The 26,967-nt window shown below is 32.6% G+C and overlaps 4 protein-coding genes across 4 annotated transcripts in view; 2 read left to right on the top strand and 2 right to left on the bottom strand.

Annotated features, from left to right (window-relative positions):
* Positions 1-3,968: 3,968 nt before the first annotated feature.
* On the bottom strand, positions 3,969-4,605 carry LOC134684904 (coiled-coil domain-containing protein 1-like). Its single transcript, XM_063544220.1, has 2 exons — positions 4,254-4,605; positions 3,969-4,021 (listed from the first exon to the last, which is right to left on the bottom strand). The coding sequence occupies exons 1-2, from the start codon at positions 4,579-4,581 to the stop codon at positions 3,969-3,971; spliced, it is 381 nt and encodes a 126-aa protein (XP_063400290.1). The 5' UTR covers positions 4,582-4,605.
* Positions 4,606-12,156: 7,551 nt separating this feature from the next.
* On the top strand, positions 12,157-16,053 carry LOC134684903 (uncharacterized). The gene has a single exon (XM_063544219.1). It carries the CDS (start codon positions 12,157-12,159, stop codon positions 16,051-16,053), a length of 3,897 nt encoding a protein of 1,298 aa, XP_063400289.1.
* Positions 16,054-16,169: 116 nt separating this feature from the next.
* On the bottom strand, positions 16,170-17,303 carry LOC134684902 (uncharacterized). The gene has a single exon (XM_063544218.1). The coding sequence runs from the start codon at positions 17,301-17,303 to the stop codon at positions 16,170-16,172; it is 1,134 nt and encodes a 377-aa protein (XP_063400288.1).
* Positions 17,304-25,445: 8,142 nt separating this feature from the next.
* LOC134684900 (calpain-3-like) overlaps positions 25,446-26,967 on the top strand; it is a 60,642-nt gene continuing 59,120 nt past the window's right edge. The window contains exons 1-2 of the mRNA XM_063544217.1: positions 25,446-25,548; positions 26,796-26,899. Coding sequence (XP_063400287.1) covers positions 26,817-26,899 — 83 coding nt within the window. The 5' untranslated portion in view covers positions 25,446-25,548; positions 26,796-26,816. The remainder of the gene's footprint in view (positions 25,549-26,795; positions 26,900-26,967) is intronic.

The raw sequence follows: 26,967 nt of genomic DNA, 5'->3' as shown, positions 1-26,967 counted from the left end.
AATGTTAAGACACTAAATATTATATTTTTGGTGTTATACCCTATATTCTTTCAATCTATGTATTTTTATATAACTCTGTTATATAAACCTGAACAAATGAACTTTTTCTCAACTAAGCTTTATTATTCAATGTTTTCAGAATTGTTCCTTAATTCATTCTTAAATAACTTGTTTGTGTCTATTCGAACAGATCAAACCTAAAAATGTTCGACAGTCTTTTTATTTTCTTCCGTTGTATAGTAGTATAATTTTATGCAATCTGTGTATTTAAATGTAACACTGTTATATAAACCTAAATAAATGAACTTTCTCTAAACTAAGCTTTATTATTCAATATTTTAAAAAGTGTTCCTTAATCGTTTAACTATAATCTTTATCAGTCTATATTGTGTTAAAACAACACACAACATTATGACACATTATTTAATATAAAAATAGCCATCATTTAACATCCATTTCTACACTTCGGGTGGAATTTAAATTCCCATACTCTATCATGCACAAAATAGCGAGGACTTGTATTTGGAAAAATTAACTGATATAAAATCTTGATGAAACTCCAATTATTCTTATGAAATAAACCACGTTCTCTGCTTATGACGTTTCCTAATATTCCATTGCCACACCAGATTTGTTTTGATATGCAGCGATGTAGTGAACCTTGCCATTCATACTTTGACCACGGATCCCTCTGTTTTTCTGGAAAAAGATATTGCAAAAAAAAAATGTTGAAAATTTGATCTTCAAAAAGATTTTATTATTTTTAATAAATAGAATCATTTAATTTAAATTATTTGGGGGGGAAAAATCGTTTCTTTACTTCTTTTTTTTTCTCTTAAATTATATATTTAGACTCTCAAATTAGAATATTGTTCCATTACCGTTGAAAGGTGGACAGTGTAATTTTTTCTTTGATCGCTGTTCCGAGGTATTAGATAGGTTTTCTCGATCTAAATATTTATCCATCTCGGACTCCATCCAACTAGGAACGGGATCTTTTACATTTATTATCTTTAATGATTCTACAATAAACAAAAAAAAAAAAAAAAAAATGAAAATAAACGCTTTTCCTTTATTGAAAAGGAGACTGGAGAGGAAGAAGTACAATCTCTCATTTTTATAATCCACCCTTATAGATCCTCATTCGTGGTGTTGACAACGATTTATATATCAATCGTTTCTAGATCCCCAGATGTGAACTTGAAGTCGTTTCTTCATCCCCACAAAGTCCATATTGCAGTATAATCATAAGTCGTTTCTAGATCCCCAATTTAATTTCGTTTCTAAATCCCCATAACAAACGATCGATACAGAAGATGGCGGCGTTACAGATTTTATTTGTGTTATGTGCTTCTTTAGCATGTTTAGTGGCTACTGCAATTGAATATGACATGTCGCCTTTTCAAACGCATCGAAAAAATATTTTGTTTGTTTCGGGAATGCCTGTCTTGCAAACGTCTGAATTTGAAGTTGATCGCGATAGTTTTTAAATAAGACGAAATAGTGCATGTTTAAGCTGAGTGTGCGCATTACCTTTCCTTTGTAAAATAAATTTTGATGAAGAAAAATTAATGACATATTAAAATGATGAGATCCAACGCAAACTAATTGTTCAATAGATCTGTTATCTGCAGAAATATCCATTTTACAAGAAAAACGGATATTGACGAAAGTGAAGTGTGATCGTCAGTGGTTTGGTTAAAAATGTCGCTAATCTTAATGAACGGTCGGTTATGTAGATCTCAATATCAAAAATATGAGTCTTATTCACATCCTCATAATACAATTGATGGTATATGTTTGTCCAATTTCCCTTTCTGTTTAGTTCAACGGATCGTAATAAATGTTGCTCTTGTCTACCATTCAATATAGATGTATCAACTATATTACAAAAAACATACAACTGATTCATATAACTAATTTGTTTTGAATCATTGATGTGGATGTCACATAAAGCGATTTTCCATATACCTGATAAGTTCAGAGGTTCGGATAAATGAATTTTGAACTTATGTGCTGTGTTGTTAGGGAAATAATCCAAATTTGTTTTGTCGTCGCTTTGTGCGCGGAAATAAAAATTTGACATTTTCATATTTGAGTTGCAGATTGCTTTCTGATCTCAAACGTATATTCAACGGACTTAAAAGAGTTCTCATGAATCGAATTATCAACCATTCACAGCTTCTGTATTATGTGCTCTTACGTTTTTTGTTGTCTGTGTTATGACTTGTTTTAATGTGTGTTTTTCGTAAAATCCTCTGTCTTTTGTCAGTTTTAATGGGTTTTTTTTTTTGGTTTTTTTTGTTTTTTTTTGCTATTGTTAATTATCTATGTGTGTGTATTTCGAGGTGTTGCTGTTGATGTGTATTATTGGTCTTCGGATTTTACACCTTAAAATTTTGAACGTGTGGTATTGAAAATAATTCAACCAACGTCCAACATTTAACAAGTTTGAAACATGACCTACAACTCAACTGTAGTTGGGTGTATACTAAACGATGTCAGTTGCAACTAGTCAAGAACTTTAAAAATAACTCCTCAACCCAGACTGATGGACACTAGTATTAACACATAAATTAAAACAAATAGAAGATATGATTTTTATTCATATAACAAATTTAAAAGGTTTTTATTCATATAACAAATTTAAAAGGTTTTTATTCATTTAACAAATTAAAAGAAACAATCCTTCCTTAATTTTTGCACTAAGTATACCATGCCGTTAATTATGAGGATAAAATTCCATCAATGGATTAGTATATGTGTTATATTGTACTAAAAAAAATAAAACATACACCAATATCTCTACACTGCAGTGTTCACAAGGAGCGCAATACAATATCATATGTTTGGCATATAAAATTACCAATACAGTAAACGTGCTATATTGTATACAGATTATTTAAAATACACAACTGATATATATGCAAACTTGATTCAGTTGATTATCAACTTATTGAAAATACTCACAAACTTTTTCTTTACATTCATAACATTCCGAACATATTATTGTACAAGACACCTTTTTATGAAAGTTTTATTATGGTGATTTTTTTTTTAAAGTTAAATATGATAATTTTATTAACTTATGTTAGGTATGTTTAAATGTTGCAAAATACAAACATATACATATATGTTTGTTTGTTTGGAAATTTTTATAATGTTGATTTTATTTACAAATGTTATATATATATATATATATTGTGTTTAGTTTAGTTTAGTTTAGTGTTTTAATTTATCCCATCATCAAAACAACCAATTTTGATAGTTGAAAAAACATTTTTTGAAGGATTACTTTTATTATTTGGTGTTTCAAAAAAAAATATTCCATCATTAGAACAATCCAGAAACTTTGGTAATTGAAAAACACTGTTTTGAAGGATTGCTTTTATTATTGTTTGATATTGATAATATTACTATAACAGTAAGGAAGAACAAATGATAACAATTTTTTAACAAATAAAGAGACAATCACACATGAACTATTTATCTTGGATTAATAAATGATTTTTAATTTTATGTATAAATTGTACTATATGTTAGACTATTGATTTGTTGAATTAAAAAAAAGTTCTTTAATATCTTTTTATTTCTTCAAAATTCCTGATTTGCGAGTTTGAAACATACACATTATGGAAGATATGAGGTAAATGCACACAAGACAATCTAAATTGATATTACAGTTGAGAGTCACTGCATGATATTCAAAACAATGAGATTATTTAACGTTACCTTAAGACAAACCCAAGTAGACAACATAAATAAGTTTGAAAGACAATAGTCATGGAGACAGAAATACCACAACATATAACTCACAAAATTAAGAACAGAAAACCAGAAATTGATTTGAAATAAGTCCAGCATTGCATTTGAACAAGTCACAGATGGTTAAGAAAAAAAATAAAACTGGATGAGTAAATGATAGTTTAATAACACTAAAAAAAAAATCTGAGTAGATCAGAGAGTTGTTACTGTTTAGTGTGATTTAGTTCCAGAATGTCTTTTTCCATGGTTGTTGAATCTACAATAAATATGAGATTTGATTAGGTCCTTTTTCTAGATGATCAGTACTATATTATTTAAACAAAACAAACAACATAGAGAGAGAAAAAAAACCTCACAAAACAGACATGATTTTAAAAGGGAACCTTTGAAAAAAAAACATCAATCAAACCATTTATGCTAAGCTAACCTGTTTAAAACTAACACCTGTCTGAACTTAACAAATTTTCAATATATGATATTAAACCTACCTGGAAACATAGGCTCTGCACATTCATCATCTGAAGAGGATAAAACTAAAGAAAGAACATCAACATCATCATCATCATCATCTGAGGAGGATAAAACTAAAGAAAGAACATCATCATCATCATCATCAACAAATTCTTGGTCACTATGTGGATTAATAGGAATATTATCACTGGATACACAATTAATATGACTTTCCTCATCTTCACTATCATAAATAATGGTGAAATCATCACTTATATCATCGTCACTTAAATCATCAACATCAATGATATCATCAACAATTTCTATTGGATTGTCAAAAGTTCCTGCTTTCTGAAATTCAGACATTTTTTTTACAAACCGATGAGTTGTTTAGTGGTAGTAACACGTTAAGGGAAAAAGAGGGGGGGGGGGGTAAATAACAAACAATCTAATGAGACAACATTTGATCATTGTAAAAGCAGTTTAATACATCATAGCATGATAGAAAGAATTACAGATAGACTTTTATTGTATTGATCAACGGGTGGTAACACAGCTCCAACTTAATATGAAATCACATATTTTAAATGACCATCAAGAAGTGGTCTAATGAACAAATGAACAATATCTTATACGCAACACATCTTAATTAGTGTTGACAGCAAAACAAAATTAATATTTTGAAATAATAATAGCTTAAATCAAAATAATCCTGAAATAATTGCTGATTTGTGGTGCTGACAAAACAAAACTCAAATAAATCAACCGTGATACATTTCAAATCCTTACAGAAATTTCATTTTATAAAAGATATACCAATCGTTGAAGAAATTTTAATTTTAACCAATCAGAGATGAATATTAATTTAGTTATGTATGATAATTCTTCAAAAATTGGTTTATTCGTCCAATGAAAATTTTCCCCTTAAACAAGATCTGCTATAAATAAGGTACAATTCTTGTACAACTTGTAAATCTACTTGTACAACTTGTAAATCTACGAAAATTAATACTTTAGTAACTATCAAAGACGGTGATGCAGTTCTTAGAGCACAGGGGAAGTTTGGAGACAACTTGACCGTAGGGATAAATAGCCACAACGGAAAAACATGGGTCCATTTGAGACAAACAGCAAGAAATGGCCAACAGAAAAGCTTCTCTATTAAGGCGGAAGAATACATCCAACTCATGAGGATGGTAGATGCCGGGGCAATTAAATCGCTCGATGAAAGTTTTGAAAAACAAGTAAGCACATTACTTTCATTCATTATTGTTGAAATTCATGTTTATTGGATAAAATACCAATGAAGTCCTTCTTGTCTGCTTTAAAAAATAAAAAAAAATAAAAAAAAAATACAAAGCTCTTTGTGGTGTTGTTATAGAATCAACTCATTCCTTTTTTTTTTCGTTTTTTTTTTATGTATATATATATACAAGTTATGTTATGAAGATAACATTTGATGGTCACAATTTAATGAGGTTAATATTTGCATCGCCATTATGATGAATAATGATAAAATATCTTGCTAAACGTCGTTTACGATGATAAAATGAATAGTGCTGTTTATTATTTAAGGTCTATCGCAACCAAAAACGACAGTAGCGGTTTATTATTTAAGGTCTATTGCAATAAGGATATTTTGATGAATAACGATGAAATTCTAACTAAATTGGTGCTAACGATAGGTGCTTGCGACAAATTATCTTTTAATGTTCGGAGATAAAGTCTTTTATTGAGATGTCATATTTTTTTCTGTTTTCACTGAAGAGTTCATCACGACACCAAACTCATTGTATTTTTTTTATTTAGAACAGTGTGAGAGTACAGGAGGAGGAAGAAGCGCTCAGATGTCTGGAACAGCAGACCTCAGAGGAGAAGACTCAGCCACCTCAGAAGAAGAGGAAACTGCCAGCCAAGAGACTGGACTATGTGGATCTGTCAGACGACGAGAGGGATTGAGAGAAGTGTGCCTGGACAGGCAATGCATTTCAGACACCATCAATATTTTACTTCGTACACCAATATGCTCAATACTAACAAGAGACGCCATTATAAAACTTCCATCAAATTTATTATTTAAGATTTATCAACGTTTGGGGATGGACATCAGCGAATTTCAACAGACAGATTTACTTTTTTTAGTACAAGAAATTTTATGGCAGAGAGTTGTAACAATTGACAATTGTAATCTATTTGAAAATATGTGTTGTTCATTAATAAGATTAGGTGGGAATTTAACTTTTCGGGAACTTTCGTTTTTGTTAAGGAACTACAAATTGGAATTTTTGGATGTGTTGATGGAGCTTTACCCTCGTAACTACTGGCATGATATAATTAGTGCAATAAGGAGGGATCGTTGTGTATTTTAAATAATCTGTATACAATATAGCACGTTTACTGTATTGGTAATTTTATATGCCAAACATATGATATTGTATTGCGCTCCTTGTGAACACTGCAGTGTAGAGATATTGGTGTATGTTTTATTTTTTTTAGTACAATATAACACATATACTAATCCATTGATGGAATTTTATCCTCATAATTAACGGCATGGTATACTTAGTGCAAACATTAAGGAAGGATTGTTTCTTTTAATTTGTTAAATGAATAAAAACCTTTTAAATTTGTTATATGAATAAAAACCTTTTAAATTTGTTATATGAATAAAAATCATATCTTCTATTTGTTTTAATTTATGTGTTAATACTAGTGTCCATCAGTCTGGGTTGAGGAGTTATTTTTAAAGTTCTTGACTAGTTGCAACTGACATCGTTTAGTATACACCCAACTACAGTTGAGTTGTAGGTCATGTTTCAAACTTGTTAAATGTTGGACGTTGGTTGAATTAATTAAGTCTTATTTTCAATACCACACGTTCAAAATTTTAAGGTGTAAAATCCGAAGACCAATAATACACATCAACAGCAACACCTCGAAATACACACACATAGATAATTAACAATAGCAAAAAAAAAACAAAAAAAACCAAAAAAAAAAACCCATTAAAACTGACAAAAGACAGAGGATTTTACGAAAAACACACATTAAAACAAGTCATAACACAGACAACAAAAAACGTAAGAGCACATAATACAGAAGCTGTGAATGGTTGATAATTCGATTCATGAGAACTCTTTTAAGTCCGTTGAATATACGTTTGAGATCAGAAAGCAATCTGCAACTCAAATATGAAAATGTCAAATTTTTATTTCCGCGCACAAAGCGACGACAAAACAAATTTGGATTATTTCCCTAACAACACAGCACATAAGTTCAAAATTCATTTATCCGAACCTCTGAACTTATCAGGTATATGGAAAATCGCTTTATGTGACATCCACATCAATGATTCAAAACAAATTAGTTATATGAATCAGTTGTATGTTTTTTGTAATATAGTTGATACATCTATATTGAATGGTAGACAAGAGCAACATTTATTACGATCCGTTGAACTAAACAGAAAGGGAAATTGGACAAACATATACCATCAATTGTATTATGAGGATGTGAATAAGACTCATATTTTTGATATTGAGATCTACATAACCGACCGTTCATTAAGATTAGCGACATTTTTAACCAAACCACTGACGATCACACTTCACTTTCGTCAATATCCGTTTTTCTTGTAAAATGGATATTTCTGAGATGTATATTCCTAATGTTGAAAAATGGATGGACTATTATAAAAACAGTAAACACAAAAACAAATTCATGAAAGGAAATCAAAGAGGCGGATCAGTTGTGGGTAATGTAAGGGGGAAAATCGTGCCAATAGAAAAATCAAAAATAAAACACACACCCATGGAAATAAGTGAGATACCAGTCAAAATAGTGTCCCCTGCACAAGCAACAGTGGATCAGGCGAGGAGTGAAATAGACCGGAAAAAATCAGCAAAATCACTCTTTAAAAGGAGACGTCAACAAAAAAAGATCAAATCAGCAAAACAGCAGCCGAGGGTTACCAAGAAAAAGAAACCAAATAAGAAGGTAAAAAAAAGTGGGAAAAGAAATAACAAAAAAAATATTAAAAAACAAAGGAAAATAAACAACAAGGACATATTTAGTGTGTAAAAAACAAAGACATATCTAGTGTGCGTAAAATAAAAAAAAAACAGGGACTTATTTAGTGTGTAAAACTAAACAAAACAAGAATAATTAGTGTGTAAAGATACAAAATAATGGCTATGCTTAATAAAGATTTCTTCACAGAGGGACAAATTACAGAACTGGACATTTTCGATCTACCTCCAACACAAACAGGAATTGAGAATATAAAAATGGAGAATATTCTACCAACATCCACTATTTCTAATGATTCACCAATACTATTTAACATTTCCAGTCAAAATGGAATGGAGTATTTAGATTTGTCTAGAAGTCAGATGTGTGTTAAACTGAAAGTCAAACATCAAGATGGTACAGATCTTGCGGACGATGAAAGTGTAGCACCTGTGTGTCTCTTTTTACAGGCACTTTTTTCACAAATAGACGTATCTATCCAAGGAAAGGCGCTATCATCCAACTCTGGGTTTTATCCTTATAAAGCCTACATCCAGAGTTTGTTGAAATATGGTTCAGAAGCTAAGAAGTCGCAATTATGTACACAGCTATGGCTTAAGGACACAGCAGGAGCGTTTGACGATGTTGACTTCGAAAACGGAAACAACACCAACGGAGTGGTTAGAATGAACTACATTGCTAAGTCAAAAGTATTAGACCTCCAGGGTCCAATTTTACATGATCTTTTTCAAATAAATCGGTACTTAATCAACCAAGTTGGGATAGGTGTAAAATTTCTCAGAACAAAACCAGAATTCTGTTTATTAAGTAATGAGACTAAAGATTATAGAATTGACATTGAACAGATGATTTTAAGAGTAGCCAAAATACAAGTAAACCCGGCAGTAATTACCGCACATAATGCCATGTTAAACGTAACCAATGCAAAGTATCCATACACGAAAACAGAAATTACTTCAATGACACTTAGTAAAGGAACTCTAAACTTCACATGGAACAACATCTTTCAGGACATTTGTCCTAATAAGATCATAGTGGGTTTTGTGTGTAGTGAGGCGACATCGACGGGGAGTCTAAAAAAAATCCATGGAATTTTGCTAATTATAACCTAAGTCAGATAAGTTTGAGTATAGATGGAACACCGGTTAATGGAGGTCCCACACAGATTAGCTACAATGCAAGTAGTGGATACACAATCACACCGATATTAACAGGTTTGTTGGAAACAACCAGAAAATGGATGAGTGATTCAGGGATAGACCTAACTAGAGAAGACATCCCACAAGGTTTTGCTTTGTATGCATTTGACACACAACCTGATTTTATTGGGAATGAATATCTGTCACTTCAAAAACAAGGAAATATAAGGATTGATGTAAGTTTTGCCAGTTCGCTTCCTCACACAGTCAATTGTATTGTTTTTGCGGAACGACAAGGTTATTTTGAAATTACTCAAAGTAGAGACGTTCGCTTCGAATGGTAGAATTATGAATTCCAGCAGTCTGCAATGTGTTATTGATTGCGATCCTGTTTTATCACAAAATGTTTGTGGTGTATTTGCTGCCGATGAAATACCGCAAAACATCAACACGTTTCCATTTGCTTTTATCGTCAACACAGACCCCAAACGTCAACCTGGTAGACATTGGTTAGCATTTTATATTTCAAGTAGAACTGCTGGAGAGTTTTTTGACAGCTTTGGAAATCCTCCTGAATATTACTTTAATCACCCTAGGGAGTTCTTTAACACAAAATCGTTTAAATTGGAATATAATATAAAAAGATTACAAAGTAATGAGTCAAAAGTATGTGGACAGTATTGTCTATTTTATCTTTTGAATAGATGTAGAAATGTGATTATGGATACCACTGTTAATTTGTTTTCGAATGATTTTAGGATTAATGATGAATTTGTTTGTGATTATATCACAAATACGTTCCCATATTGTATGAAACATTCCGAACGGTGTGAGCAAGTTTGCATCTCCTGGAAGTAAAGTTATGATGTTATACAATTAAAACACACTCATCATCATGTCTCAGGATGATGAACTTCCTGTAATAAAATTTGAAACGCCTACAACAATTTTAGTATGTGGACCTACAAATTCTGGTAAGACTGTGTTTGTAAAAAGACTGTTAGAAAATGCAGATAAAATGTTCAAGGAAATTCCAACATGCATTATATATTGCTATGGATCTGTATGGCAACCTGTATTTGATGAAATGATGAAAACTGTTAGAAATATACATTTTCATGAAGGTCTACCCACTCGAGCAGATTTGATCGAACTACGACATGATAATAAACATTTTATTTGCGTTATGGATGATTTAATGTGTCAAAGCGCAGATAACAGATCTATTGAACAATTAGTTTGCGTTGGATCTCATCATTTTAATATGTCATTAATTTTTCTTCATCAAAATTTATTTTACAAAGGAAAGGTAATGCGCACACTCAGCTTAAACATGCACTATTTCGTCTTATTTAAAAACTATCGCGATCAACTTCAAATTCAGACGTTTGCAAGACAGGCATTCCCGAAACAAACAAAATATTTTTTCGATGCGTTTGAAAAGGCGACTGGTGTTCCCTTTCGATATTTGTTGGTTGATGTCAGCACTCATTCTTGCAAACTGTACTCGTTAAGAACTAGAATATTCCCAGGTGAAGGAACATTAGTATATCGCCCAAGTGATGAGGAAGTTGAAAGTACAAGATAGACAGTTTCTTTTATTTCTACATTCATGTAACAGCGAACAAAGAAAGGCAGTGCTTCAAGTAATTAAAAAACAACAACTACAACTATTGGTTGAAATTATTTATAACTTGTTGAATGGTGTCATAGCAATTGCAGGAAGGAGTAAAAAGCAACTAAGTCTGAATAAGGTAAACATTCGAAGAGTAGTTGCAGACAAGATCAACCAAAGAGTGAGAAAAAAACAATTAATAAAAATAAGTAATATACTGCCAATCATAATTCAGTCTTTCTTGAATTATGAGTCGAGAGTTGATGTTGATAACGAAGCAGAAATATGAGAATTTACTATCGAAGGAACAAAAAAATATTGATGAAGATAATTTTAAAAAAGAAAACTCAGAACATTATACAGAGGAAAAAGGAACACCACCAAACGTTGATCTTACCAATAAATCAGATGAAAATGAAGATGATGTCGAACAGAGAACCGATTCTGAAATGCAGAATGGTGCCGGGTTGGACGTAAAAAAACCCTTCGTTAAAATGTCATTTGGAACTTTTGATCGGATTCATGCTGTTAAAAGACGTCAGAAAGGAGGTGGACGATCTAAACAGAAATGGTTGACATTCAAATTTTAGCTATTATATCACAAACATATGTTATTGTAACTTCCTATGATTTTGTTTTATTATGTGTAGTGGAGTGGTGATTATTCTCTAATACCAATGTATTTATTAACATTTTTTCGATTATAACATGTTTTAAGAACTGGTGATTATTCCACAATTGTTATTTACTTATTTATAATCTAGTTTTTGTGGTTTTTCTTCGTATGGTTTTATTTTTTATTATATGTATTTGAGTGGTGATTATTCTTTAACACCAATTAATTTATAATCTGTTTTTTTAAATATATAATGTATATGAACTATAAGAAGTGATCATTAATCTTTAATCTTTAATCCTTATATATTGAATAATCCTGATTGGATTTCTGTTGGATTTGTTTATAGCATCAACAAAGAGTTGACCTTTAAAATTGTGTCACGGTGTGTTTATTATCAAACAAATACGATTATGAGATATAAATTTTGACCTATCGTTGGAATTTTGTTTTTAATTTTATTTTGTATTTGCATTCTGAACTTAAAAGTCTTATGGTTTGTGTGATGATGTTTAAATAAACTTTATAACGAGTGTTTCATTATGGATCTAAACTCTATACTTAACAAAAGTGTTGACGAATTTCCAGAAGGAAATAGACAATTTGAAAAAGAATTGCGTTCTTTAAAGAGAACGTTGGGGGAAGATGAAAGACTGATGTGTGACATCTGCAATAAATATTTTAAACACAGAGCCTTGTTGAAACGACATCTTGACTCACACAAAAAAAAATTAGCTTGTTTCTTTTGTGACAGAAAATTTGAAAGAGAAGACAATTTAAAAAGACATGAACGTGGTCATCTGATTGGATATAAATCTGTAGACAATCGTTTGAAGTGTAAAGAATGTGGAATAACACATAACAATTACTTGTCGTTATTTAATCACATACAATCGACACATCCACAACAGCAACAAAGCGGAGGAAACATTGCAAATCAAACACATACCACAACAACAGACGACGCTTTTGATAATTCACTTCATGTTCTAAAAATATTTCCATTCGAAGGTGATAGGTATGATCTGCTAACCTTCTTCTCAAACATACAGGATGAAATTCAACAACACTTAAAAAAACGATGTGAGTTAGTGAAACATATTAGATGGTATTTAAATGTTCACGTTGAATTTATGAGAGAGACAAACGATGATGAGAGGGATTTCAGCCAACCATATTTTAAAAGTGGCACTTATACTTTGCTTTCTAAGGATAACTTAACGCAACATGATTTGAATGAAGCATTTCAAAAACAGTTCTCATCGTTTGATGATTATGTAGCTCAGGGATCTGGTTGGACACTGAAGCAAGTTTTACACTTAGAAGTTCACACAATACAATACAAACCATTAGGAGGTAGCAGTTACTTTGATCTACCAAAATCGTTAAAAGATTCGCATTCAATTATTAACATAAAAAACCAAGACCAAAAATGTTTTCTCTATTCAATATTAGCGCACACACATCCTGCAACAAATAACCCACAGCGTGTGTCAAATTATATTCCTTATGAAGATGTTTTTAACATGTCGGATATCACATATCCTGTGCAAGTCAAACATATTCCCAAGTTTGAAAATCTGAATAACATAGCAATTAATGTAATTGGATTTGAGGATGATAATTTTTTTCCAATATACATTAGTAAACACAGAGACAAAATGGTAGAAATTGATCTTTTGTATATGACAAAGAATGATAATGCACATTATTGCTACATAAAAAATCTTGATAGATTGTTATCGAGAATTAAGTGTAAAGGTACAGCATATAAATTCTGTCGTTATTGCCTTCAGGGTTTCTCATCACAACGGGTTTTAAACAAACACACAATATACTGTTCACAGCATGATGCACAACATGTAGAATTCCCAACAAGAGGAAACGGTGATATAGTTGATTTCGACGACTATTCAAAACAGTTGAGAGTACCTTTTGTTGTGTATTGTGATTTTGAAGCTTTTGTGCAAAAAAAGGATACATGCCTTCCTAATCCAACCACATCAAATACCAATATAACGGCGGACTATGCAATATGTGGATATGGGTATAAGATTGTTTGTGTTGATGAGAGATATTCAAAACCACCCGTAGTTTATCGTGGTTGTGATGCTAGCAAACATTTCGTAGAGTCACTATTGGAAGAGGAAACATACATAAAAGAAATTCTAGAGCATATAGAACCTTTAGAAATGAGTGATGAAGATGAAAAAAAATTTCAAAACAGTTCTAATTGTTTCATATGTGGTGAGGCATTCACTAAGAAGTCGGGAAAAGTTCGCGATCATTGTCACATAAGTGGAAAATTCAGATCGGCTGCTTGTTCAAATTGTAACTTAAACTATAAGTATCCTTCTTACATTCCTGTGTATTTCCACAATTTACGTAACTATGATGCTCATCTTTTAATGCAATCAATTGGACAATTTAAAGACAGAAAGATTTCAGTTATCGCAAATAATTTTGAGCGGTATGTCAGTTTTTCACTTGGTTGTTTTCGATTTCTTGATTCATATCAGTGTTTATCAAACAGTCTGTCAGGGTTGGTGGATGATTTAGTCAAAGAAAACCCCGACCATTTTAAACAATTGGCAAATGAATTCCCCACTGTTGATAAGAGAACATTACTATTAAGAAAAGGAGTTTATCCATATTCGTGGATGGACAATGCGAAAAAATTTGAGGTAAGCGTTTTACCACCAAAGGAAGCCTTCTTCAATGATCTCAACAAATGTCATATTTCAGACTTAGATTATGATCATGCCAAAAATGTTTGGGATAGGTTTAATTTAACAAACATGGGAGAGTATCACGATTTATATCTCAAGTCCGACGTGCTGCAGTTAGCTGATGTTTTTGAATACTTTAGAGATGAATGCTTATCTAACTATGGCCTTGATCCAGCACATTTTTTTACATGTCCCGGATTGGCATGGAGTGCAGCGTTGAAAGTATCTAAATGCAAGTTACAATTAATTACAGAAGACATTTCAGATGCGTATCTGTTCATGGAGGCTGGACTGCGAGGTGGAATTTCTCATATATCAAATCGATACGCTAAGGCAAATAACAAATATATGCCGGATACCTATGATTCTGCAAAGGATTCATCCTTTTTAATTTATCAAGATTGTAACAACCTTTATGGAAAAGCAATGACTCTCCCACTCCCCGTTTCTGATTTTCGTTTCTTAAGTCAGGATGAGTGTACCCAATTTCAGATTGAAAACGTAGAAAAAGATGCAACTAAGGGTTTTATGTTAGAAGTTGATTTGGACTATCCAAAAGAACTGCATGACCTCCACAGCGATTATCCACTAGCACCAGAATCAAGATCTGTTTCTGATGATATGTTGTCTCCACACAGTCAAAATCTCTGGTCAAAACTCAATCAAAGCAAATCGGGACGAAGAGATGCAAAGGTGAGAGTGAAAACAAACAAACTTTTATGCACTCTTGATGATAAACGCAACTATGTTTGTCATTATAGAAATTTACAACTTTATCTCAAACTTGGATTGAAACTGAAAAAAATACATAGGATTCTTGAGTTTTCCCAATATCCATTTTTAAAAGAATATGTAGATCTAAATACAAAACGTCGTCAGGAGGCATGTGGAGAGTTCAGAAAGTCATTTTTTAAGTTAATGAACAACGCGGTGTTTGGTAAGACAATGGAGAATCTCAGAAACAGAGTAGACATTACTCTTGTTCATAATAAAAAGAAACTTCTAAAAAGGGTGTCAAAGTCCTCATTCGAAAGGTGTGAGATTTTCAACAAAGATCTAGTTGCCGTTCAATGTAAAAAAACACTATTGAAACTCAACAAACCAATAGCTGTTGGAATGAGTATTTTAGAACTGTCCAAATGTATCATGTATGACCACCACTACAACTATGTAATGTTGAAATATGGTCATAAGGCGAAACTTATGTTGACGGACACTGACAGTTTATTGTATCACATCAACACAGAAGATTTGTATAGAGACATGAACATAGACAGACATCTGTTCGACTTTTCCAACTATCCAAAAGACCATTTTCTGTATAATGACACAAACGCTAAAATACCTGGACTATTTAAGGACGAAACAGCTTCAAAACCAATTTTGGAGTTTGCTGGACTTCGGAGTAAGATGTACTCGTTGCAATATGGAGATGTTGAACATAAAAGAGCAAAAGGGATTAAAAAATGTGTTGTTAAAAATGATTTGAGACATGAGCAATATGTAAAATGTGTGTTAGAACAAAAAACTGTTATGTGCAACATGAATCTTATTCGAAGTATGAAACACAATCTTCATGTAGTGAACATAAACAAATTGGGTTTATGTGGGTTTGACGACAAGAGATATGTTTTGAATTTGGGGATAGATACTTTAGCTTATGGGCATTATAGGATCCTACAAAACATGAGTGTTGATTTGGATGTATAGTTATGTGAATATAACAAAATCTAAACAAATGTTTTATTAAGTTGTGAATAAATAGATGTGTATAAAAATATAGAATAAAATTATTGTATTTCAACATTTTTATCATCTTTCTCGTATTATTTTTGCATGTCAGACTCATCAATCCAAGAATTAAAACGATTTGGATATCCTAGCCACTTCACAAACAATTGCATTCGTCTATTGTGTTTTCGCTTCCGTAAAACTTTTTCGATCTCCCAAACAGCGTCCTCATTCTTGTTTACTGTCTGTAATTCACTTTGATAAAAGCTGCCACCGATTTTAAAATTTAAAAGATCCGAAAGTCGATATAGCGGCAAACCCTGCATTTGAAATCTTCTGGTTATTTTAAATACTTCATAAGACCACTGTTCATTGTAGGCGCGAGTAAAAACTTTCCTCTGATGTGAGATACGAACAAGCTGACCAATTTTATATTTATAAAGTCGTCTGCGTTTGTTTGTGATTGAGTTCTGATGTTGGTCTTTTTCAGTTGTAGTTGTTGTATTCTTTGGTTTGAGATACATATAAGCCCATAAGTCTGCGCTGTTATTTTTATTCACATCTTTTGGAGCCATATTGTTCAGCGAGCGGTGTGGAGTAGAGTTATAGCTTACAACTAGACTTTGAAGGACATCTATGTATTTGTATGTCTTTTGTCTATTTAAATATTTGAATATCATAGTTTTGAATGTTCTATTAAATCGCTCAACATAGTTAGCATGCACCTCATTTAATGTTATGTGGTGATAAATATGTTTCCTTTTAAATAATTGTTTAATCCATCGATTAGAAAATTCAGCTCCTCCATCAGTTCTAATTTTCTTAGGATTGACCTCAGTGAGTATATCAGCAATATTCTGCTCAACGTGTTTTCCTGTTTTATCCTTTAAAGTTCTTACATAAGCATACCGCGAAAAAACATCAATGGCTATGAGCAAGTATTTCACTTTATTATTATATTTTGATAATGATTGCATGTCTAAAAGGTCAATATCTAGTTGCTCGTTTAAAGATGAAACTATTACCTTGACCCTCTTAAAATTTCGACGTACAGGTCTTTGTAGGCTGTAATCGTCTTGATCTTGCAACCATTTTCTTATTTTGTATAGTCCTGGTGTTTTAATTCCTTTGTTTTTAAGTACTTGATGAATCTTCTGAGCACTAGAGTATGCTGCTGGGTGTGAAAGATTAGTATAGATTTCCTTAATCAATTTATGGTTGTTATCCATTGAATATTATGAGTATATTGACTATTATAAGTAAGCACTCTCTTGATGAATGTTATCAGGGGATGAAAGAACAACTTTTAAAAACATTGAATAATAAAGCTTAGAGAACGTTCATTTGTTAAGGTTTATATAACGAGCTTAGAGAACGTTTATTTGTTAAGGTTTATATAATAGTGTTACATCAACATACACAGATTTAAAGAATATACAGTATACTACAATGGAAAAGAATGTCAAGAATTTGAGGTTGGATCTGTTTGACTAGATACAAACAATAGAAAAACAATAGGGATTTGTGCCAGAAACATAGAGAACAATAGGGATTTGTGCCAGAAACACTAAAATTCCCCTACTGGCATTAAATCACAGAGATAATCAGGGGCAGTCCCATTATGTAAAGAATAGAACATATTGAGCTTTCTGGACTTTCTTCTGTCTTCTGCAATTGCCATGCAGCCAGTTTCAAAATATATAGCTTCCCGACTAGCAAACACGGGTAACCCAGTTACTAACCTCTCTGCTTCTAACTGAACATGTTCTAAATTGTCGGCTTCTTGTTGAGTACAACCATCCCATAACTCACATGCATATTCCATAACGGGTCTTATAAAAATTAAATATATATACGAGCAAGATAATTTATATTCAATACATACATTTCTTTTTCTAAAGAACATTTAATCTTGTGCTTGCACACTTTAAAATGTATTGAATTTACCATTGGAATCAAAAGTAATCCCTAATTGTTTATGACAGGAGACAAATTCTACTGATTGGTTTTGAAATTCTATTTCAATATCATCTGGGGAAGTATGGCAGGAGAATATCATTGCCTTTGTCTTATTATGATCTATAAGGGTTAAAATTAATAAGCCAATCTTTAGACCATACTGAAATTAGTTATAAATCGCTATTTAAGACATCCTATAGTGCCAGGGTTATTGCTGGAATAAGAAAGAGATGTATCATCAGCAAACAATCGAGTTAGACTTGTCAAATTATCAGCTATGTTATTTACATAAATAAGAAATAGTAAGGGACCTAATACAGAGCCTTGCGGAACTCCTGCATTAGTATTATCAAAAGGCGAATAGGCATATGTTCTGATGGTATGATACTAAACCCCTTAACGGGAAGGATTGTGCCTGATGTGCATATGTTGAAATCATAATCTTTCAGTCAGTTTAATTGAAGTCTGGAACTGGCATGTCAGTTAACTGCTAGTAGTCTGTTGTTATTTATGTATTAGGCATTTCTCAAAAAAGTTTGCACAGAAAAAAAACCCATAGCCCCCCCCCCCCCCCAGAAAATCAAATGGTTGCTGCCTTATTGTCATTTTGTTTATTTTCTTTGGTTACATCTTCTGACATCAGACTCGGACTTCTCTTGAACTGAATTTTAATGTGCGTATTGTTGTGCGTTTACTTTTCTACATTGGCTGGAGGTATAGGGGAGGCTTGAGATCTCACAAACATGTTTAACCCCGCCGCATTGTTGCGCCCGTCCCAAGTCAGGAGCCTCTGGTCTTTGTTATAGTCTTGTATCATTTTAATTTTAGTTTCTTGTGTACAATTTGGAAATTAGTATGGCGTTCATTATCACTGAACTAGTATATATTTGAACTAGTATATATTTGTTAAGGGGCCAGCTGAAGGACGACTCCGGTGCAAGAATTTATCCCTTCATTGAAGACCTGTTGGTGGCCTTCTGCTGTTGTGTTTTTTCTATGGTCGGGTTGTTCTCTTTTTTGACACATTCCCAATTTCAATTCTCAAAATTGACAATGTTATTTGAAACAAAAACGCTTTGTTTTCTATTTGAAATATAACTTTCAGACCATTTATACAGATTTCTATCAATACCATACGTTTTTAGTTTTACTAAAAGGCCACCATGCCGTATCCTATCAAAAGCTTTCGAGATATCACATAATATAAGAGATGTTATACAGCGATCGTCAAGTGACATGCATATCCTATAGTAAATTTCTATTAGCTGGTGAACGGTAGAATGACCTGGAATAAAACTTGATTGAAATTTGTATACTAAGTGATTAAATACATATTTAAAAACAATTCTTTCAAAAACTTTACCCACTGCTGATAATAATGAGATTGGTCTATAATTGGAAATCAGTGATTTGTCTCCGGTTTTGAATAACGGCATGACAATAGCTGTTTTCCATTGACTAGGAAACTCTGCCTTTTCAAATGACAAATCAAATAACAATTATAAGGGTACACTGATAGTATAACTTGTCTTTTTAACATGCATTTGATGACTAATTGAGTCATTACCTGAAAAAATCTGAGTATCCATTGAAAACATGAATTTAAAAGAAGCGATAAGGAATTTTATTCTGCACTATATAACGGTCCACGGGTCTATAATTTTTATATGTAGGTTATCAAACCAAAACTAATTATATATGCATATATTCAAATTGGGCGGAAAATCAGGCGATGGCAATACACAGTGACACGAGGCCCTGACAGTCCTCGATGTAAAAATTACATACAACATTAGATAAATTATTATACATAGTTCCAAATTGTGCCGTAAAATTTATGCACAGGTGCTGGTTAAATATCATCTATCTTTTGCTTGTGAAAGATTGACTATTAATGTAAGGAGAATAAATAGAGGATTGGAAACCCGAGTTACTTTTAAATGTATTAAAAAGTTTCAGGAAGTTGGAACTCCCCTTTGTCGGCCGATCAATGCCTTTGAACGGGGATATATAATTGGAACCCCCCTTTTTGTCCTGGGTTGGGAGCCCCCATTTTTAAAATGGCTGGATCCGCCTCTGCATCTTTAGCAAGAAAAATATTTCTAGTGTTCCGTGAGATACAAAAGGGAATACAGCTACCATCAGATTAAAGTATTGTGAATTCCAAAGTCGTTTCTCCTGCTTCTTCGTCAATATAAATCTGAAAGCAAGTGTGATGTGTATCGGAAAGCAAGCGTTACTGCCGACTGAATCGGAAAGCAAGCGTTCCGATTATATACCGTGTATCAGGAGTCGATAAAAATGCTGTAATGATTTTTTGTTAGAGTATTTCCATGTAATCTAGCCCAATTTCAAAAGAAAACCAAGTATGCATTTCTCCTTTCTGTCACTCTAAAAAGAAGACATGGATTCCCGTACATTGTTCCAAGTGTAAGGTTAAAGAATATTTTTAACGCTCACTATATTATTTTGTGCGCACAATATTTTTTAGTCAAGTATTCATATTGGCTCGTTGCTGTTGAAGAACTATTGGTGGCATATGGCTGTTGTTCTCAATGTTATTTTGGGTCTCTTTGATATATTCCCCACTTCAATTCTCAATGTTATTTTGGGTCTCTTTGATATATTCCCCAATTCATTTCTCAGCGTTATTTTGTCGGGTCTCTTTGGTATATTCCCCACTTCAATTCTCAATGTTATTTGGTCGGGTCTCTTTGACATATTCCCACTTCAGTTCTCAATATCATTTGGTCTCTTTGACATATTCCCCACTTCAATTCTCAATGTTATTTGGTTTGGTCTCTTTGACATACTCTCCAAGTCAATTCTCAATGTTATTTGGTCGGGACTCTTTGACATATTCCCCACTTCAATTCCCAATGTAACTTGGTCGGGTCTCTTTGACATATTCCCCACTTCAGTTCTCAATGTTATTTGGTCGTGTATCTTCGAAATATTCCCCACTACAATTCTCAATGTTATTTGGTTTGGTCTATTTGAACTATTCCCCACTTCAATTCTCAATGTTATTTGGTTTGATCTCTTTGAACTATTCCCCACTTCAATTCTCAATGTTACTAAGTTTGGTCAGGTCTCTTTGACATATTCCCACTTCAATTGTCAATGTTATTTGGTCGGGTCTCTTTGACATATTCCCAACTTCAATTCTCAATGTTAATTGGTCGGGTCCCTTTGACATATTCCCCACTTCAATTTTCATGCAGTGATTCTCAATTTTATATTACTTTTCTCTGTATGCAACATTTTTTTGAAAATCGTCATCGTCGTTTCGAAGACAGTTATACTTGTGCGTTAGTGTATGGATCTTTCTGAAAGGTTCCAAATCACAAAGAGAATCAAGTTACTCCTAGACCCCACCTAAAATGAATCTTAATTCTGTAAGGCCCTACCGACAATTTCGGTCATGTCTCATTTACAATAAAATTAACGGTACCAAATTTCTTGCATCAGATGCGCATTTCGACAATACATGTCTCTTCATTGATGCTCGTGGCCAAAATATTTGAAATCCAAAGCTTATATAAAAGATGAAGAGCTATAATCCAAAAGGTCCAAAAAGTATAATAGCCAAATCCATGAAAGGAATCAGAGCTTTGCATGAGGGAGATACATTCCTGAATTTATAAAAATTTCTAATATTTTGTAACATCATATTTTAATAACACAAAAAAATCCGTATTTTCATGCCAGTACCGAAGTACTGGCTACTGGGCTGGTGATACCCTCGGGGACTTATAGTCCACCAGCAGAGGCATCGACCCAGTGGTAGTAATAAAATAAAATAAAATCTTTTTGTACTTGAGCTTTCATCTTTTTATATTTCTCAGTGTATTCGCTGTTTTTTCGCTTTTTGAAAAGTTTGTTTTTCTTGTTAATTTGACATCTTAATTTATCAGATATCCACGGTCATCGATGTTTGTTTCGTAGGATCTTTGATGGAATATGTTTTTCGACAGAGCTGATGAGTTTGGTTTTGAATAGTTCCCATAGCTCATTGGTGTTAAGAGAATAATAGTTGTCATTGGTTGATTTGCTGATGGTACCTATGTCAAGTTTAATTTCGTCCCAGTTGGCTTTGTTATACTTGTATACCTATTGTGGGGGTTCCCTTATTCTCTTAATCCAGATGTCTGCTTCGGCATAGACAATATCATGGTCGCTTAAACCTATTGGTGGTAGTGTGGTTACTTTGTTTTTGTATGTTGGGTTATTAATCATTATTAGATCTAGTATTCGGTCATTTCTTGTTGGTGTATAGACAACTTGATTTAGCCTTAAAAAAAGGTTTGTGTCATTCATTATATATATATATCTAAGAGATTTTGGTGAAGTTGTATGTCAGGTTTGCCTGGTATTGTGATTGATGTTGACCAATCAATATGTCCCAAGTTAAAATCACCCCCCCCCCCCCCCCCCCAAACACACACACAATGATAGTTGCATTTGCGGATGGACTATTGATACGATTTAGAGATTGATGGAGTTGCTTTAGTGACAATCCTGTCACCAGATGGTGGTCTGTAATAGGACGATATTAAGATGTTTTTTTGAGCCAGCGATATTGATTTCTCAGTGCCCAGACTACTTCACATTCAGTTTCTAGTTCTTTTACCTCTGAACTTATGAATTCTAAAATTGTAATTGCTATAAGTACACCCTCATACAAGTGTAGTCATGAACTTTGAGCAAGGACTTGTATTTTTATACAAATCCTTGCTTTGAGATAGAAAAAGATATAATGTAAGAATTATTCATATATTTTGCTTTTACAAAGGAAAACGAGTCATCTTGGAAATAATTTTCACTAAAAAAGTTATTCCGTATGGTCAGAGACATAAAGTACAATATGTCTCTGGTATGCACAGGCACTTGTCTCAAAAAAAAATCCTAATGTATATAGGAAAAAAAATTGAGAAAAGTGCCTGTGCTGGTATGGTTCAATTTTCTGAAACATTTTGAAAAAAATATCATATTACAAAACTGGTATAATTATTTTTCAACCAACGAGACAAGTTCTCAACTTCTAAGCAAGGATTGCACACGTGTACAAGGCCGTAACTAGGCATCTTATTTTAGTGAGGCAAAATAATTGAGCCGAGCGAAGCGAGGCGATTTTTTTTTTGGAGGGTATGAAATGAATTGTGCAAAATCCTGCATTCTAGGCATTTTTAGAGAGTTCGATAATGTTTTGAATTTGGACACTTTTTATAAAAAAAAAAATCATATTTTAAGACATTTTAATAACACAAAATTTTTAACAACTTATTAAAATTCATATGGAAGATAATCATCTAAATATCACTGATTTGAGACTGCTGCCAGTACATAGAACAAACTTCGTTTCAGTAGAGTTTGCCAAATTTTTCTATGGCTGGTTTAGTCAAATCGTTTCAGAATCATAATTTGGTCTACTGTTACTAGTATCCTTATCGAGATGAACATGGAACATGGCAAGACCGCACAATCTCTTGCTTCTCATGCATGCTATTTTCTAAGTTTTCAGTCGCTTCAGGGCCGTCTGTGTTTCTAAAGGTAGCACATTATCATCAACACAATGATCAATGTCTTCTTCCAATTCCTTCTCCATCAGCAATTCGATAGTAGCATCAGTATAAATTAACAGTTTTGTTTACAAAAGGGAATTAAGCTTTCCTTTAAGCACCATCATAAAGTTGCATTTACAAATTATTAAACTCGCTACTATTATGCTGACAAAGAGAAGACACACTTGGGATAAAGAGATAAGATACATGTATATGATTCTATCTATAGAGTAAGCATACATGATATGGGTACAGGGGAATTGGAATCGAATTGTTGACGTTTACATGTAGGTCCGTAATTTCAAATTATTATAGTTGGTGGTATTTTAGTTCCAGAAACTATAAATTTAGGAGTATATAAGGTGTTGGGTGTCTGAGTCTGAAACCCAGAATATAAAGAAACGAAATTCCGTAGTCCAGAATAATTAATCAAAAGACAAAATCCTGTGTTAAAGTTTCTACAATTCCTCAATAATATCAAATTGGAATATGGGATATTCTTTCAATTTTCAAGGTTAAAGAAACATGGATAAAAACTAATCCATGCATGTTTCATATAATGGATATTTTATTTATCTGTAAAGAGAAAGATTTCAGTTCGTGAAATGAATACGCAGACAGAACTGCCTCTTGCGATGCCCAGTACTTGATTTGTCAGTCTACTTATCGTTTTTGGATTGTTCTAATGAAGTTATATGCAATACTCAAACTCTGTTCACAACTTGAAACTAGTTTACTAGAATTATTCTTTCTTTACCTTCAGTGTCGCTTTCCTTTTTTCTGAAAGAGCCTGTTTTAACTAGAGATCCAGACGGGCGGACAGACGGACACAAAGTGAGACGAGACGGATCACAATTGCTCACCTGAACAATATATTTGTCAAACGAAAAGTTTTCCTTTTACCAGCGATTTTTAATAGTCCTTTCATACTATCTGTTTTTTTACTTTTTTAATTTTTGGAGGTCGTGCAAGCCTTTTCTGTGTTCGCCACAAACACCTTGTCTTAATTCAGAATGAGATGCATTTACGCAGTTATATTTATTTTCTTGGATCCCAAGCATACAGTAGTTCGGTACAGAATTCGGCTAAATATTCAGGTTGCTAGTGAAAAATAAATATAAATTTAGTCACAGAGATACAAATTAATAAACTAACCTTTCGCTTGAAACAGTATTTCTATCTTTCATTACGGATATTATAAAGAATCTCACCTGTCGGCTGTTTTCTTGACCGTGCCATGATAAAATTGTGAAAGTGAGTAAGGGATGTTTAGGAACTTCGATTATCAAACAAAGTGATTAGAAAAAGCGCAAATACAATGTAACATCTGTTTTTACTTAAACTGCTAAAAACCTTTTATATTTGTCATCAAACGCAGCTCCGCGTTGGACACCTACCTTTGAAATTATTTATAGAACTTTAATAAAGCGTAGGTCAGTTGATTAGTAATCACGTTGATTCTGTTAAACTGACTGTTTTATATACTTTGAATGTTAAAAAAGATTGAATGGTCTCTTCTGATACTTAAATATGTTGCAGTCAACCCATGCTTTGGAAATTTTAGAGGGGGCGCACGCCCGCCACGCCCCCGCCTAAATCCGCCCCTGTTCAGGAAGAATAGTTTAAAAGGAATGATGACAAGTTATAGAAATTAATGTTGAGACAGAACAACAAATTACTATTATATTTATATATATGTATGAAAAAAATAATCAGTGTCGTTACGGCCTTGGTGTACATGTATGTATGGTTATGCATCTCTTCGGGGAACATTTGAGATGACTACGGTTCTAACTCGGAAGTAGCATGGGTCCCTAACCGGTATGTATTTAATTTTAAAAACGGACAATAAACTTCCGGTAAAAATATCACGAAAATGACATTTCAAAACAAAAAGTAACCACAAACTTATAGCTGTGTGGAGATTAGTTTAGCCTTTAAATGATAACTGGTAACAATTTTTCTGTTCCAGAACTTTTTTAAACGAAAAGCATGCAATGATGTACATGGTCATGTTCACAGCACAAAATTTATAGATCATGTAGATAGTACAAAACAAACCTGTCACTGACTACCACTATGTCATACCTTTATACCTTTATCTTCGAGTCGTTACATAAGCCAAAGGCTTCTACTGACCCCTCATATTTGATTGTCGTATCTCATAATATATATAATAAATCTTTATTGCAAAAAACATGAAACCCTGACGGGTTAAAATGCAAACATAGTACAATGTATACACAAGTGACAAGAAACATAACTATACATGATAAATGTTTTTAAAAAGTGAAGTTGATATTAATAACATGTATCTATATATAGATGTATATAATAATTGACCAATGTGGACCTTATTTTCGCAATTCCATAGATTATATATATATATATATATATATATATATAATGTATTATACTTATTAAAAAAAACCACTTATTTAGGGTTATATTCGCATTGCATGTGGGCAACTTTTAGTAATGGATATATTGTTATAACTTTATGAAAGTAATATGTATTTTATGTCTAAGAATTAAAAAAAAACATTCTGGATTTTCCAGATGCCAGTTTTGAAATTCACCCTATCATTGCCACAGCTGATTCAATACCTGCATTCTGTCAGTTCACATAAAGATATCCTTATGTATGATTAACTGAATAAAATATTTTTTATTGCATATAGTATATTACTGCTTTCAATGAAGACTGAAGTTTGAGAAAATTTTGTTTTATGAGTCTAGTATGCAAGTCCCCGATATAACAATATGACAGATAATACACAGTACATTTTAAACATGCATACTTTTTATTTCTTCAGACATTTTCTTAGATTACACATATTTTAAGAGACCTTTAAGGAAAGCTTGGTTAGAACATCCCCTGAGTTTTATAAGTATTGCCAAGCACAACAGGAAATAATGGAATAACCCAGGTTTTACTGAGCAAGATTGAATACTTGAGTAGTCTGAATCTTCAGAGGGTCATCATGACAGAAGGATTAAGTGGTCAATCAAAAATACAATACAAATGTACATACAAGATATACATAAACAATTTATTTTAATCTACATCCTACAGTGTTAATGTACCACAAGACCCTTGAGGCATTCACTTGGCTTGATCCTACATTTTTTTTTACATGTACATGCACCATTTTTTAGGCTATTCCTTTATATATTGTTCTTTCTTCTTTATTTCAGATTATGACAAATATGTAATAAATGGAGAAGTATGAAACTATAAAGAAACTAGGGATAGGTGGATGTGGAGCTGTTTATCTGGTGAAGGGTGTTGAAACTAAGAAGTACATACATGTTATTTTCACTTGATTGAAAAAATTTAAACTTTCAAGAGAGAAATTATTCTTGTTTT

This window comes from Mytilus trossulus, chromosome 9 (assembly GCF_036588685.1).
Source record: "Mytilus trossulus isolate FHL-02 chromosome 9, PNRI_Mtr1.1.1.hap1, whole genome shotgun sequence".
NCBI classification, from domain to species: Eukaryota; Metazoa; Mollusca; class Bivalvia; order Mytilida; family Mytilidae; genus Mytilus; species Mytilus trossulus.
This window is presented reverse-complemented; position numbering and strand designations above follow the sequence as displayed.

Bases quoted from the DNA above. Each gene is read 5' to 3' on its own strand.
- LOC134684904 (XM_063544220.1), bottom strand. From the start codon at position 4,581: ATGTCTGAATTTCAGAAAGCAGGAACTTTTGACAATCCAATAGAAATT. The intron at 4,022-4,253 runs GTAGGTTTAATA...TATTTATTGTAG, and splicing joins TGCAGAGCCTATGTTTCCAG to ATTCAACAACCATGGAAAAA.
- LOC134684902 (XM_063544218.1), bottom strand. From the start codon at position 17,303: ATGGATAACAACCATAAATTGATTAAGGAAATCTATACTAATCTTTCA.
- LOC134684903 (XM_063544219.1), top strand. From the start codon at position 12,157: ATGGATCTAAACTCTATACTTAACAAAAGTGTTGACGAATTTCCAGAA.